The sequence below is a fragment of the Ovis canadensis genome, chromosome 3, assembly GCF_042477335.2.
Source record: "Ovis canadensis isolate MfBH-ARS-UI-01 breed Bighorn chromosome 3, ARS-UI_OviCan_v2, whole genome shotgun sequence".
Classification (NCBI taxonomy): domain Eukaryota; kingdom Metazoa; phylum Chordata; class Mammalia; order Artiodactyla; family Bovidae; genus Ovis; species Ovis canadensis.
In genome coordinates this window covers 172,360,284-172,377,338 of record NC_091247.1, presented here as the reverse complement: position 1 = coordinate 172,377,338, position 17,055 = coordinate 172,360,284, and the positions used below count along the sequence as shown (strand labels likewise).

Sequence of the window (17,055 nt, the reverse complement as noted above, 5' to 3'; positions counted from 1 at the left end):
GTTAATACAGTAGGAAGACATGGGATCTGGATTCAAAAGACAAGCTTACTTGTCAGCTCTATCCCTTACTTCATTTGAGTTTTTGGGGTAAAAGTTGTAAAACTCTTTGTGACTGTTTAGGTGATCTGTAAATATGAATGATGATATCCACTGCCCTAAATGATGAGGTATAAAAGAGATACTGTATGTGAAGATATGCTGAAAACAGCAAAGCATGATGACTGTTTTAGTCAATAAAATTTTTTGATAAAACTGTCAATTTGGTATGTATCTTTGGTGGATCTTGGTAGACAGCCTCTAAGATGGCTCCTCAAGATCCCTGCCTCCTCCCAAGGATCAACAGCCTCATATAAATACCTCCCTTAGAATGTGGGTTGGACCTAGGAACTTGCTTCTAACAAAGAGCATATAGCAGAAGTGGTGGATTTCACTTCCAAGATTAAGTTACAAACACACTGTGGCTTCCATCTTTAAAAAAATATTTATTTACTTTGGGCTGTGCTGGGTCTTCATTACTGCACATGTGCTTCTCACCGCAGTGGCTTTTCGTGTTGAGGCATTCAGACAGGCCTTAAGGCATGGGCTTCAGTAGTTGTGGTACACAGGCTTAGATGCTCCATGGTCTGTGCAATCTTCTTGGACCAGGGATCAAACCTTTGTCCCCTGCTTTGGCAGGCAGATTCTTAACCACTGGACCACTAGGGAAGTCCTTTGCTTCCATCCTGAGTGCCCTCTCCATCTCACACCAGCTCTGAGTGAAGTCAGCTGCTATGCTGTCAGCTGCCCACATGAGTAAGGACTGATATCTTTAGCCAACAGCCACATGAATGAATTTGGAAGCAGATCCTTGCCCAGTCATACCCTGAGATGACTGCAGTCCTGTTGACACCCTAGTTAAAGCATCATGAGATACCTGATGCCAAAGGCATCCAGCTAAGCCATGCTTGGATTCTTAATCCACAATTATGACATGATAAATATTCTTTTAAGCTTCAAAATGTTAAGGTAATTTGTTACACAGAAGTAGATAACACAAAATCACTTTTAACGTTGATAAAAAATACTTCTCAACGGTTCTTACCATCTCCTTTGCCTATGGACTCATCCACTCCTTTGTTAACTACAGCATCTATAATAAAATTGGAAAATAAAATTTAAAAAATAATGCAAAAGAAGCCACAGCAATTTAGGTTTCCTATCCATTCCCAAAAGAGTTCAGAAACTAATGATTTTATGAAGAAAAATCTAAATGAAGATAAAGCTAGTACTCCTAAGAATTCTCTTTTCATTCTTTTACCTTCATGCATAGTAGCAAATATGAAAAGATAATTCTATGATATAGAGTCATTTAATGAGACAACAAAGTATACTACAAAAAGCACTGGAGAAGGCTCCAAAGACCTGTAATCCAGGTCTGCCTATACCACTTAACAGCTTTGTGACCTTGGACAAGACTTTAATTATGCTTCAGTTTCTACACCTATATAATGGGGACAATGCCCCAACCACCTCAGAAATTGTTTTAAGGATCAACTGAAATAATGTAAAAATATTTTGCAAAAAATACAATGTTAATTAAAAATATAAGGTTTTATCAATATCTTCAATGACAGAATATGTTTAAGAATATTTCAATACTGTAATATTATTCATTTATCAAATAACAACCAAAAACTGCTTATCTCAATTTTAATAGATTAACATAAAAATGGGGAAAGGTCATTTAAAAATTCCCCAGAAATTCAAATGGCCAATGAATTGTCACACATGATTACCACAAGTAGGACTTGCATCCATATCTCCATTCATTCATATCTCTGTCTGCATGTGTATATTACATCTAGTAATCATACAACACACATTTTTAGAAGTTACTCATTTTTTCCTAACAAAAGCAAAAGTATTATTTAAAAGATGAAGAAATTGAGGAAAAAAGATTAAGCCTTTTACCTAAGTAGTATTGACTCTAAGAGATTAATATTCAAACCTCTTGACAGTGAAAACCAGTACTATATTTAGTATCCACATTTTTTCTTATTAATATCAAACTCTAATAAATGGAAGGGCATATGGCTCAAATTTTAATCATATCTTCTTTAAACAGCAAAAGCAATTAAAAGGGAGTTTATATCCTTTACTTTACCATCAAACACCATTAAAGGAGATTTTATTTATAACTCAAACACTTCCAAAAAGCCCTTTCAATTAAAATATTAAATTTAAATTAAAAACTACTCGAGTGATTCTCATAAACAAAGCTCCCCAGTTGGGTACTAAACTCCAAAACCTTTCTGATCTCCAGCCCAAGCCACTTCTACCTGCTTTGCCCATATCTTTTCTCTCCTTACCCCTCAACTATGTAGTATGACCTCTCTTCATTCTGAAAGAAAGGAATTGTTCCTCTTTTATTAGATAGAAGTAGGAATTTGGGAAATTTAAGGATTTATTTTCAAGCCAGGGTAAGGTAGAAGACACTCAATAATCCTGTACCACTACATATATATTTATTCTTTCCACTTATGAAATTAGTTGAAGAAAACACTGAAAAACCATTTTAAAGTAAAAAGTTAAATTTTATAAGATCATGAGTTCAGTTCAGTTTAGTCGCTCAGTCGTGTCCAACTCTGTGCAACCCCATGAACTGCAGCACGCCAGGCCTCCCTGTCCATCACCAACTCCCGGAGTTCACTCAAACTCATGTCCATAGAGTCGGTGATGCCATCCAACCATCTCATCTTCTGTCGTCCCCTTTTCCTCCTGCCCCCAATCCCTCCCAGCATCAAAGTCTTTTCCAATGAGTCAATTCTTCGCATGAAGTGGCCAAAGTACTGGAATTTCAGCTTCAGCATCATTCCTTCCAATGAACACTGAGGACTGATCTCTTTTAGGATGGACTGCTTAGCTCTCCTCGCAGTCCAAGGGACTCTCAAGAGTCTTCTCCAAAACCACAGTTCAAAAGCATCAATTCTTCAGTGCTCAGCTTTCTTCACAGTCCAACTCACATCCATACATGACCACAGGAAAAACCATAGCCTTCACTAGATTGACCTTTGTTGGCAAAGTAATGTCTCTGCTTTTCAATATGCTATCTAGGTTGGTCATAACCTTCCTTCCAAGGAGTAAGCGTCTTTTAATTTCATGGCTGCAATCACCATCTTCAGTGATTTTGGAACCCCCAAAATAAAGTCTGACACTGTTTCCACTGTTTCCCCATCTATTTCCCATGAAGTGATGGGACCAGATGCCATGATCTTCGTTTTCTGAATGTTGAGCTTTAAGCCAACTTTTTCACTCTCCTCTTTCACTTTCATCAAGAGGCTTTTCAGTTCCTCTTCAAGATCATGAGTAGACATAATAAATTACACACCCTGATGCTGCTGACATTTAGATTCACTCCTGTTTTTCATTATTATAAATAAACAGTAAACACAAATCTCTGAGGGTTTCTCTGAACATCTTCTAAGATAAATTTATAGAAATGGAATTAACAGGACAAAAAGTATGAATATTTACATCTGCCAAATTATCCTCTAGAAATTTACCCCGTACTGTTGATAAAACTGCTGTTAGTAGTAAGACTATCCCATTAAAGAAAACAGTATGAATATTAGCACCAAAAAAAGTACAGCCAAACCATGTGCCTAGTTCATAGAAAATAAACAACAATGATACATAATGTTTCTGTTTAAAAACTGTCAAAGGTTTTTTTGTTTCATTTTTAAGGCTTATTTCTTTTAATGGCAATGCCTACTAGTGACATGGGGCAAGAAGGAGAGAGGGAGTGAGTGGGTGAGTGTGTGTGTGAACACCTACTAGCTATGCAGAGTGAGTAAGTGTGTGTGTATGTGTGTGTGTGTATGTTGGGGGTACTTTCATACAGTTAGTATAAAAGATGAGGCAATCTAACCAACCCCCAGCCATATTTCTCCATGAAAACCCTTAATACCAGTTCCTAATAATCAAAGAAACATTTTTTTTTTTTTAATGTTAGGAAGATATTTTCTGCATATCAAAATACCCAAGATTTGGGGCAGACTTTCTTAGAAATAAATACAAGTAAAAGACTATGGAGGCAAAATTTCCTGCAGGAAACTTCAGTGGAAATTAAAAATGCTAACTTGAGAGCTATTTGTTTGGTTTCCATGTGAAAACTATTAGCATATATTTTAGAAAGATAACATTTTAAATCTCAGGGCAAAGGGAAAGATAACACCTCAGGGACTGAGAAAATCAGCAACTGTCATGAATAGCATGAGACTGAAGCTATTATCCATGTCTTTTAGCCAGAATAAAAACATTATGGGCACCAGAGCAAGAGAACATGATCCTCTGATGTGAACAGACTTACCATCTCTGACAGGTGAGAACATATCACCTAAACTACTTTTTCCAGAATCATCAAAGCCAGAGAAATCCTGATTTTTCCCACTCTCCGTTTCCTTTGATAAAGTATCGGTGATTATGCTTCGAGGCAGACCTTATAGAAATTGGACATAAAAATAAGTTATTATATTGAAATAAGTTTATCATGAGAAGCTAGGAACTAAAAACTAATGTCTTACCTATATCACTGGTAACACTACAACCAAACAACAGGTCAGTTAACCATCATTTTCATGGAATGAAGGGCTCCTAAAAGCAACTAACTTATTTATATATCACCACTTTTTAAATCTATTTTGATAGAACTTTCCTAAATATTTTATGTATTTTTCTCACACAAAGTATACTGAGCACAGCTTATTTTTGTTAGTGACTGACTCAGGATCACCTACAGTGATTAAAAAATGTCTCTAAGCCATCAAGTACAACACCAAACACACAGCAGTGTTCAAATGATGTTAGTTCCCTTTCCCAACTTGCAGTGAATGGATCTCTTCTTTTCCCTTCTTTATCTTTTTCTTCACTAACAGTGGGAACCTAAAGTTGCTCTTAGCATTACTGACCTTAAAGGCCTTCACTAACCTTAGGACAGCTTCCAGACAGGAAGGAAACCAGAACACCAAACTCATAAAGAACAGTACAGTAGACTAATAACAGAGACACGCAGCTATATGGAAATTTTGCTTTCTCTCTCAATATGACTTTAGGGCAGGGATGTTTTAAGAGGAATTCTGCAGGCTCAGTAACCTCTTGCTCATTTCTGGGTCAAGGATTGAGTTCTAGAGAATCAAGAACTTTGATGAAAGCTTGGCACTTGAATCGGTAGCATATTTCTGTCCTTTGTTTTTAAAGGTGTTTTATTTGCCGTCTTGGTCCCAAATGAAACCTGAAAAATCCTGGGATAAAAACAAAGATTTTCTCTGTTCAAAATATTAAAAAATGTCCAAGCCTGGCTAACGAAATAAACCCAACTAATAGTAAGCTCATAAAAAATTAAAATATGACCAAACATTTGTTTATCATCATCACGGAAGGGTGTTTATACCAAGAGCACAAACAGTTATACAGAGGAAATTTCCTCTCCGTTTTCTAGGTCCTTTAACATGTTTGAATGAGTAACTCTAGCCTCTGGAACTTTATGAAATAGAAGCTTCGTATTATTTGAAAATAGTGTGAAAGTCTAATTTTCCACTTCTTAAATGGCTGTTTCCTACAGAAAAAGAGCACTAGCAACAAGCCTGCAGAGGTTGTTTTCAATAACTAAATCAGGACGCCTTCAGTAGAAAGCCATATGAACTTTTTCAAATTTTAAATTTATTTTACATGATGCTTAAAGTAATAGTAACAATAATGATCGTAATGACAATATTAACAACATTATAATTTATTGGGTGCCTACATCTACCAGGCACTTTTGATACATTTTCTCCAATTTTCACAATAACTCTAAATGTCAAATATTATCTATGAAAGAGAAAAATGAGACTCCAATGAGCGGTTAAGAAAACTGCCTAGCGCCACCCAGGTAGGAAGGCGACAATCCTAAGACCGAAGCCTGATACATTCTCAGTGCTTCAGGGCAGGGGGGAAAGGTACGTCTGTGTGTGTGAGCAGAGAGAGGGAAGACGAGGAGGCAGATGTGGCAGAGTGTACAAAATGGAGAATCTGCGCAAGGACATACAGAGCCCAAGAGTTCTTTGCAGTGGTATTCACACTTTTCTGTAAGTCTGCGATTATTTTAAAATAAAATTAATAAACACAAACTTCTAACTCTTTGGGAGTACACAGTGAGCATTCATTTTGCCAGAAACTGCTAATCAGCCAAGGATTATCATTAAATAATGGCCCTGTAGACCCAAGTCTAGAACATCTAATTAGTGTTGCCATTGTTATATATAACCTTCCTTATTAAAAATTAAATGAAAGATACTGAGTCTTCAGCAAGCTTACAATAATGACAGAATCTTTATTTTAGTTTTCATAATATAGTTAATGCAACATTTATTCTTTTAAAGAGACAGCAATAGTATTCATTACTACAAGTTCTTAACTAAGAAACTTATTATTTTCTATATAATTTATAATGATTTTTATGTAAGGATGATACAGATATTCACAGATAATTTGTAGTGAATATACTTACTATTTGTTTAAAAAAACTATTCTACACTATTAAGATTAACAAATTAAAGTTTTGCTTATACTTGGAAATAGTAAACTCACAGTAAACTGAAAAAGCACCAAGTATTTGTGTTCAAGTTAAGTACTTATCCTGAAAATCAAAAAAGACATGAGTACTTTCAATTCTGATAAGAGTACTTTGGGGACATACTGGTATATCATGCAGACTTTAAAAAATATGTTGAAAGTTGACAGTATAGCATAATTTCTTAAAAACAAAACGGCTTTCAGGAATTTAGGGAATTATTTATTGTAGGTGAAGAGTATTTTCTACAAGAAGTATGGGGAAGCTTATCACCACATTATACCTTTACAAAGTCTAAATGAACTCTTATTTAGGAATTGATAAGATTATCAGAATAGAAATTATTTAAAAATTACAACATTTTCATTCCCTTTTATTTAACAAATGACAAATTTACTGCTTAATATGTGCCAGGCACTATTCACCACTTAAATATATTCATTTCACCACCCGATTTACTTTCCATTTTGAAATATGAAGTGAAAGAGCCATTAATAGCTTTTTTTTTAACTAAGAGATCAAATCATAATGAAATCATCAAAGTTTCATATTCTCTATTGATTCAACTAAAGAGGCAATGAAAAGTCATCTAGTCCATAGCAGTACTTCTGAATGGGCATTATTCTGCTTTTAAGATATTATTTCTTAAAACAGAAATTCAGCTAAACAGAATAACTGAAGAATCTTTCATTAATTTTTTTAAAAAGTTAGAGCTAAAGTGGAACTTATCACTTTTTCAATTTTCACTATCTAATAATTTTACCCAAGTCCTCAAGTGAATTGAAATTCTAGTTTCTTGAGAAAAGTGATAACGACATTCATTTGGGGAGGAGACAGGATGGGAACTCCAAGTACTATCTATAAGCACCAGTTACCTGCTTTGTCTTGAGGAGCAACTGCTCCCTTCCCCACAGCGGCTGCTGTGGGCTGGGGCAGAGCTGCAGCAACGGATGCGGTGGCTGCTTCTCTGAGCACTCCAGGATTCTGGGCTCCTCCTCCGCCAGCGCTCACATTAACTGTGCGTTTGTTCACAGCTGTGGGCTTATTTGAACAGCCCTTATTCAAACCTGACTGAAATGTAATGGAATACGTAAAAAGCTCAGGTTTCCAATGCTCCATACTACACATTAATATTTTATAAATTCCCTATTCATTTAAAAAATATTTTTTTCCCGTAGAAATCTTAAGCTCGCTGATGGATGTGACTGTCCCTTTGAACCATAAAAGCCTTTTAGAGTTTTAAAGAGAGAGAATTGTGAAAAGTACAAAAAAGAAATAAACAAAAGTTTTAAAACTAAGTATCAGAAGGATTTATACTAAAATTATTAAAAATGTTTTGATATGAATGATTCTGAAGCAAAAGTATGACTTCTATACTCTGATCTAGATTTATTTAGTACAATCAAAAAATGCAGAAAATATCTTACCTTAGAAAGAACAGTGGAGTACTGAAATGCTATACATTGCACAGATGTCTTATGTGCACTGATGGTTTTAATTGGTGATTTCAGCATCCTTAAATCATATTGATATATTTTCCCACGGGAGGATCCAATAGCCAAAGTGGCTCCATCAGGCATGAAATCCACCGCAGTCAGGGGAGCATCAGCCACTAAAGTTTTCACAAGCCTTTGGAAAGGACAGCAAAGTATATATAGATACGTGGATGTGTGCATATAAGCCTATACAACATAAGTAACTGTAAACAAAAACCAAAGTTACTTGGAATTCAACAAAGTTATTTACTTAGAATATCCATCTCAAATACCTGCTTAAAGCAGAAGTTTAGAATTAGATCTAGAGATATTTCTAATATAAGGAACTGCTAAGCACTCCATCCTATTTTTCTATTCACTTGTAACAGATACATTCTATACTTTCTAGAAACAGGACTTATTTCTTGAGTAATTATTATTTTGGCAGTAAATATGACTCCACAAGTAAGGGCTCTATAGCCTCAGAGTTCTAGAGAAGGGAATGGCAACCCACTCCAATATTCTTGCCTGGAGAATTCCATGGACAGAGGAGCCTGGTGGGCTATAGTTCTTGGGGTCACACAGAGTCGGACGTGACTGAGCGAACAACACACATACACACACAACCTCAGGGGTAAGGAGGCTCTAAGTATCTCCTTTCCATTTAGGGACCTGCTTAGGCCTCAAGAGGACGGTGACCTTTGACAAGGAAGCAGCTGCTACTTTGCTCTTAGTTCTGCATCTCTTAACCCAAAAGCTTGAACTCATGAGGCTTAACTCTGCTGGAAGCTAAGCTGGGCTCTTGGCTAGGCTGTCTGGTATATGAGAGGAATGGCTTACTATTAGGGTTCTCAGTAAATCAGCTCAAAATAAAAGAATAACAAAGAATAAGGGAAAAAACTAAAAAGAAGAGTGAAATAAGTAACGGTAAACTTTAAAAGCGGGGTTGCAGTAGGTCCTTCCCTAGTAGTATTATTACATCATTTCTAGTTCTCTTCACAGGATCTTCAGATACTGGTAGGTGTCTTGAATATACCTCCAGCACTCCTGAAGCTTTTTTGTTTGTTTAAGCTAAACAAGCACACTTGTAACTGTAAGAAGGACAAGAAGGCATAACAGCCCTAGCTACTTAGAGAACCACATACCCTTTAGCGCTATATTAGGGGTTCTCAACTGGGGGTAATTTTGCTACCTTTGCTAATTTGAGAAGGACTATTAACATCTATTAGATGGGTACCAATATAACTGTGGTTTCAGACCGTGATTTTTAAATCATTATAACTAGGCTCAAACACATCTTTTTTTAAAATTAAAATAGGAACCATTAAAATCAACACATTTTTGCCAACAACAAGTAACTTTATCCCTGGGGCCTAAAAATCCATGCTTCAGGCAGGATTCAGCTAACTCTTGTAAAGCAATTTTTGCATCCTGCTGGTTGTGGAAGCGTTTTCCCTGCAAAAAGTTGTCAAGATGATTGAAGAAGTGGTACTCAGTAGGCAAGAGGTCAGGTGAATATGGCAGATGAGGCAAAACTTTGTAGCCCTATTCGTCCAACTTGTGAAGCGTTGGTTCTGTAACATGTGGTGGGGTGTTGCCATGGAGAATTGGGCCCATTCTGTTGACCAATGCCAGCTGCAGGCATTGCAGTTTTTGGTGCATCTCATTGATTTACTGAGCATACTTCTCAGATGTAATTACGCTCAGCCTCCTCCTGCCCTCAATCTTTCCCAGCATCAGGGTCTTTTCAAATAAGTCAGCTTTTCACAGCAGGTGGCCTAAGTATTGGAGTTTCAGCTTCAACATCAGTCCTTCCAATGAACACCCAGGACTGATCTCCTTTAGGATGGACTAGTTGGATCTCCTTGCAGTCCAAGGGACTCTCAAGAGTCTTCTCCAACACCACGGTTCAAAAGCATCAATTCTTCGGTGCTCAGCTTTCTTTATAGTCCAACTTGCACATCCATACATGACCACTGGAAAAACCATAGCCTTGACTAGATGGACCATGGTTGGTAAAGTAATGTCTATGCTTTTTAATCGGAGAAGGCAATGGCATCCCACTCCAGTACTCTTGCCTGGAAAATCCCATGGATGGAGGAGCCTGGTGGGCTGCAGTCCATGGGGTCACTAAGGGTTGGACACGACTGAGCGACTTCACTTTCACTTTTCACTTGCATGCATTGGAGAAGGAAACGGCAACCCACTTCAGTGTTCTTGCCTGGAGAATCCCAGGGATGGGGGAGCCTGGCGGGCTGCCGTCTATGGGTTGCACAGAGTCGGACATGACTGAAGTGAATTGGCAGCTGCTTTTTAATATGCTGTCTAGGTTGGTCATAACTTTCCTTCCAATTTCATGGCTGTAATCACCATCTGCAGTGATTTTGGAGCCCAGAAAAATAAAGTCAGCCACTGTTTCCCCATCTATTTGCCATGAAGTGATGGGACCGGATGCCATGATCTTAGGTTTCTGAATGTCGAGCTTTAAGCCAACTTTTTCACTCTCTTCTTTCACTTTCATCAAGAGGCTCTTTAGTTCTTCCGTTTCTGCCATAAGGGTGGTGTCATATCTGAGGTTATTGATATTTCTCCCAGCAATCTTGATTCCAGCTTGTGCTTCATCCAGCCCAGCATTTCTGATGATGTACTCTGCATATAAGTTACATAAGCAGGGTAACAATATACAGCCTTGATGTACTCCTTTTCCTATTTGGAACCAGTCTGTTGTTCCATGTCCAGTTCTAACTGTTGCTTCCTGACCTGCATACAGATTTCTCAAGAGGCAGATTAGGTGGTCTGGTATTCCCATCTCTTTCAGAATTTTCCACAGTGGAAAGGCTTTAGCAAAAAAAAAACCAAAGTGGTAAATGTGCATTAAAATGATCTATAACATAAGCTCCCAAACTTTGGCCACCTGATGCAAAGAGCTGACTTATTCAAAAAGACCCTGATGCTGAGAAAGATTGAGGGCAGGAGAAGGGGACGACAGAGGATGAGATCGTTGGATGGCATCACAGACTCAATGGACATGAGTTTGAGCAAACTCTGGGAGATTGTGAAGGCTGGCCTGTCGCAGTCCATGGGGTCGCAAAGAGTTGGACACAACTGAAGGACTGAACAACAATAACATAACCACATTTATTTAAGAATGTATTTCAATATCAAATGGCAAATTTCAAGTGTAAAACCACAATTACTTTTGCACCAACCTAATAGTAACTAGGGGCCAGGGAAGGTGCTGAATATCCCACAATGCTCAAGACAGCTCCCCACAACCAAGATTCATCCAGCCCAAAATGCAAAGGCTTAGAAATCCTGCTCTAGACACTGAAGTAATTTCAAAGCAAATTAATCATGTTGCTTTAAAAATATACAAATTTAGTTGTATTCTGAAGAGAATAACATGGCATGCATGTTAAAATAAAGATGTGAAATCATCAACATCCTACCCCTCAACATTCATCACCAGGAAGTACTCTAAAGACTCATCAAGTTTTTTCTGCACATGTGAAGAAGAGAAAATTTTACCTTGCTAGACAACAAATATACAACCTCTAGATCTTTCAACATTCATCAGAGGTCTATGCAAATCACAAATACGGCTACCTGTGAAATAATTATTTGTTACTAAATTAAGAAATGAGCATGTTATACTTACTTCTTACTTGAAGTGTCATAGAGAATGATTCTTTTATCCAAGCCCACAGTTACAAACAGCAGTTCATTGACAGGAGAAAAACAGATGCCTGAAGCCGGAGCTTTATGTGTACTGTCAAAGTTATGGTATGGACTCTGACTATTCACATCCCAGAGAGTTACTATTCCATTATCTGAAACACTGCCCAGGAGTGATTTCTTAAATAAGGAGTACTTCAAGTGCCGAATAGACTAGGAAAATAAAAATAAATTTTATGTAATTGTAAGCATATGTAAGAGCATCTTATATAAGGTATAAATAATGGCCAAATACCAACCATATTATTCACAAGGGATTCAGAACTTCTCTGGTTTATGGCATAACAGGTTTCATAATCAGGACAACCATAAAATCATTTAGTGGGCCCTGCTGCTGCTGATGCTAAGTCGCTTCAGTCATGTCTGACTCGGTGCGACTATAAGGTCCTAATTCTAGTAATTGAACAGTACTCATGATTTTATTATGTCGGAGTAGAGTTACCTCAATCACCTCTTTTACAGAAGAAAAATACAATATATTGAGGTAAACTATATTAATTCATCAGGATTAGAACATTCCACCTAAATAAAAGACCCAGTCACAGTCAGATCATGAATAAGCATAAGGGAACTCTGGTAGAGAATAAGTAATAATAGTCTGTATTTGTCTTCAATATATATTTTTGATATTTGAATATATTTCTTTGAATCTGATGTGCTGGCAGTTCTACAGTGGAAGCACAATAAAAAATTAACTAAATATAAAGGGGGTATTGGCAACACTCTAGACTGGGGATGGCCTACCATTCTTTCAAAAGCGTTGGCCTGAGGGCAACGCTAGCCTTTCTCTAAAACACTCATCTCTGGAGGCAGTGGAGACTTTTTTCAGTTTCTGCTGGACAAGAATAAACAAAGATCCAGTTTGAGTAAGCAGGTCTTCTGAGACTGAAAGTGGATGAATTTTATCTACTTTTACTAAGATGTTACTTTCTAACTTGGCTGATACTATAATTTATTGTGTTGAGAATTAAATATTTCATAATCACCTGATTTTTTACATTTAAGCAAAATTAAGCAGAATAAATCAATATTAAGCAGAATCCACAAGATTGGGAAACTAGCCACAAGACACTTTTATTTATAGTCTCAAGGAAAGCAATGAATCATTGAATGAATCACAGTTGGCAGTTATCAGCTACACATACAGGTCCCAGATAAAACTGCCACAGAACAAAAGTCAAACCTGAAGGCTTTTTGTTTGTTCCATCTAATCTAACACACTTCAAAAAGACTTTTAAAATTTGAAATTTAGATTCCACTAGCTTTTACATATTAAAAACTCATATTCTACTTCTAAGATCTTCAAAATAGTAAGTATTAGCCCTCAACAACAACAAAAAATATGTAAGAATAACATAGAACAAATTCTGTCTAAGGAAACCAAGTATTTGCAACCTGTCACCTAAGGTAAGATAATTACTATGCTGTTGTTTAATCGCTAAGTTGTGTCTCACTGCAACCACATGGACTGTAGCCCACCAGGCTTCTCTGTCCATGGAATTTCCCAGACAAGAATACTGGAGTGGGTTGCCATTTCCTCCTCCAGGGGATCTTCCTGGATCAAGGATCGAACCCATGTCTCCTGCATTAGCAGAAGGATTCTTTCCCGCTGAGCCACCGGGGAAGCCTTTTATATACTTAACACATTCTCATAAATATTAATATATACAGTATCCCTTCAACTCCATTCCTCCCTCTTCTTCACTCACTTGTCTTCTTTCAAGCACCAATCATCTGTTACCTGCTGCTACTGCTGCTAAGTCACTTCAGTCGTGTCCAACTCTGTGCAACCCCATAGACTGCAGCCCACCAGGCTGCCCCATCCCTGGGATTCTCCAGGCAAGAACACTGGAGTGGGTTGCCATTTCCTTCTCCAATGCATGAAAGTGAAAAGTGAAAGTGAAGTCGCTCAGTCGTGTCCGACCCTCAGCGACCCCATGGACGGCAGCCCACCAGGCTCCTCCTGCCTATTTCCATTCTCACTGTCTTGCTGTCTACCCTTCATACCACTGCAGCAGTAACTTCTTCAAAGCTGGAAATCTGAACATAATGCTGTCTTGCCTAAAGTCCTTGTAACTGGAGGACTCTGAGAAGATAGAGGTTACAACCGTGGCAGAGTTTTTCAATCTCCCTAAGTCCCTCTATTTGTGTGTGTATATGCGCACAAGCGGGCCTAAGACTGCTTATCCTTATAAAGTCCTGCTTTCAAGATTGGCCCTTGGTTGGAGTCTTCAAACTTGGATTTTTTGGGGGTTCCCACCACCCTAACTGAAGACAATGGCTCACTGACTGATAAAGAGTAGCTCACTGTGCCCAAACTGCTTGTGCAAAAAATATGGTTTATGACTGAACCATGGATGAACACCTGCCATCCTTATTAGAATTTGGAATTTCAGTACATGCTAGGCAAAGGATGTCAAGATAACCAGCCTCCAATGAAGTCCCTGGCCAATCAGTCTCTAATGAGCTTCCCTGGTAAACCATATTCCATACATGCTGCCACAATTTGATCCTGGAAAAATTAAATACATCTACTCCACTGAGAGAACTCTTGGAAGCTCATGCCTGGTTTCCTTGGGACTTCACGCTATGCACCTTTCCCCCTTTGCTCATGTGCTTTGCATCCTTCCACTGTAATAAATCATAGCCATGAACACTACCTCTCTACACTGAGTCCTGTAAGTCCTCCCAGTGAATCATCAAACTTGGTCCTGGGAATCCCAGCACAGACCGTAAGTATAATGTGTGAATGTGTATGTGTTACAGAGAGCAAACCAGGTAGCAAAACTAAAACCCCATGAACAACATTTACAGTAAAACTAGACCATTTCAGGTATCCCCATGAGCCCCAAAATACCCTAGCAGATCAAACATTTAACAGCCATAGTCCTTCATAGTATTAGTATTTGTGCAGGAGGAAGCAGAGGGAAATTATAGGGACTGACAAAGATTTGAGAACAGGAAAAGCCCCACATAGCCAAACTGTATCCATGGGAAAGTGTGGTGGCCAATCTGACAATATCAGCTAAACCAGGAATATCCACAGAATCACCATTAGTAGTTCTGTCCAAGAAGTTTGCAGAAAGGTCTGAAGGGCTAGAACACCCCCAAAACCGTCCAGCCAAGGCATCTCCTTCCCAGGTCAGGGCTCCATACTGAGGAGACACTACTAGCAGTGGAAACAAACCTGACCAGGTTGGAATCAAGATAGTCGAAGCAAAGTCAAAACTCACATACAAGTCCAGGAGCAGAACAAAAGCAAGCGATCTCAGAAGAGTTACCCTCTAAACTCCATCTCTGTTGTGGAGTTGAGGGAAACTGACTTCACAGATGAACCCCAGACAAAGTTATTATGAGAGCAAAGAGAACAAGAAAGAAGGCATTCTCAACAGATGCCCAAAAAGACAGTAAAGTGATACAAGACATTAAAAAAACAATGTAAGTCAGAATTAGAAAACTCAAAAATGAGATGTCAGAACTTGAAAAAGAATTAATCCTAAAGATGAAGGCTAAAAAAAAAAGAATAGAAGGCTACATTACATAGCCTTCATTAAATGTACAAGGAATACAGAATGAATAAATATAACAAAAAAAAAAATACCTTAAAGATAGGTCAAAAGGAAAGAATTTTTAAAAATCAAAAATAAGGAAAAAAGTTAAAAATGATATGAAAGTAGCAAATCACTGAAGAAGATTCAACAAAGATAAAGAAAATATCAAATACTAAAAACTGTAATTTAAGAAAACTCCCTGAAAGAAAAAAACTTTGAAATTACATATTAACTGATCATACCATGTACCTGAAATAGCAATAGAGAATAACCAACACCAGGATGCAATCTAGTAGAATTACTGGATTTTAAAAGGAAAAAAATCCTCTGCACATGTAGGAAAAGGAACAAGTAACTTATAAAGAGAAAAATACTTAAATTATGATCAGACATTTGAGACCAAAAAGGATAAGAATAACACACTTTTAACTCCCCAAGGAAAGAAAATGTGAGCCTGCTACAGAGTTACATTGAAAGAGAATTTTTGATTTCAAAGAAAAAGTCAAAAGCAGAAAACATATACTTACGGAAATAGTATTAACATGTTATTCACTGTGATTATAAAAATTTGGAAAATACCTAAAGAATAGGATTATCTAAATAAACTGTGGCATTTGAACAATGGAATATTATATAGACACTAAAAATTATAATTGTGAACACTAGCAATATGCGAATACCTAGGATAGAGCACTAATAAGAAAAAGCAGAAGATTGAATCAATGGAACAATTATAAATTTATGGAAGGAAGACAGAGCTATACAGATAAACTGCAAGAAAACATTCTTCAAATCACTTCCTATTAAAGAAAAGTTAGAAGAGAAAAACCAAAGGACAAAATGATACTTTAAGAAGCAATATATAAAGATATGGAAGTTTGTTTTACACCAACATGTCAATCACAAAACTGCTTGAATACATAATATAAAGGCTAAAAATGTGGACGAATACTAAGGAAATATATTGAGATAATCAGGGACATTTTATATGACAATATACAACTGTATACCAATGTCCCCATATAACATAAAGGAAACCACAAAGCTTTGTAGTAAGTCAAACTTCTTGAGTGCCAAAGTTCAGATATAAACAAAACCAGTCAACCAAGTCAACCAAATTGGAATTAAACTCATTTTTCATAAAATAATTATTTTAAAAATATAACTAATAATTATTTACCAGATCTCTATACTCTAAATGCTTATTAATATTTACAGAATCTATACCTAAAATGTCAAAAATTTCACTGAAGAAAATGGACTTATTTAACATACACTGAAAACGTTATATTTAAAATCTCAGATATTACATTTAAAGATCACTTTTAAATCTAAGGAATCAATAAAATATCCTCATTTTAACTGCTTTCAAAAAGGCTGCAGTCTGAGAAAGGCAACACAGGTTAACCTATTGGTGAGCCTAAACTGCTGAACTTGCCAAATAGTGACTTGCAATTATAATCTAAGGAGTGTGTCAGCCCTGGCAGCTCTACAGCAGTAAGGCTTTTTGCCCCTGCAGATAGACACTGCGATCCACAGAAAACTAATAGCTTCAATTCAGCTCAGACACTTCAAAGTAAGATTCTAAATATATTCAGGCAATCTCATTTCTAATATGAAATTCAGTATAAAGATTCAGTGAGACTCTGTGGTTTTGTCACTCTTGCTAAGAAAGCAATTTGATGATTTTTAAAGATTTCAAATT

The 17,055-nt window shown here is 37.1% G+C and overlaps 1 protein-coding gene across 4 annotated transcripts in view; it reads right to left on the bottom strand.

Annotated features, from left to right (window-relative positions):
- Positions 1 to 17,055, bottom strand: part of NEDD1 (NEDD1 gamma-tubulin ring complex targeting factor) — a 44,737-nt gene that overhangs the window by 12,036 nt on the left and 15,646 nt on the right. For all 4 annotated transcript variants that reach the window (XM_069585112.1, XM_069585114.1, XM_069585111.1 and 1 more), the window contains 5 exons: positions 11,723 to 11,952; positions 8,017 to 8,218; positions 7,465 to 7,660; positions 4,349 to 4,477; positions 1,082 to 1,129 (listed from right to left, as the gene is read on the bottom strand). In XM_069585112.1, coding sequence (XP_069441213.1) covers positions 1,082 to 1,129; positions 4,349 to 4,477; positions 7,465 to 7,660; positions 8,017 to 8,218; positions 11,723 to 11,952 — 805 coding nt within the window. The remainder of the gene's footprint in view (positions 1 to 1,081; positions 1,130 to 4,348; positions 4,478 to 7,464; positions 7,661 to 8,016; positions 8,219 to 11,722; positions 11,953 to 17,055) is intronic.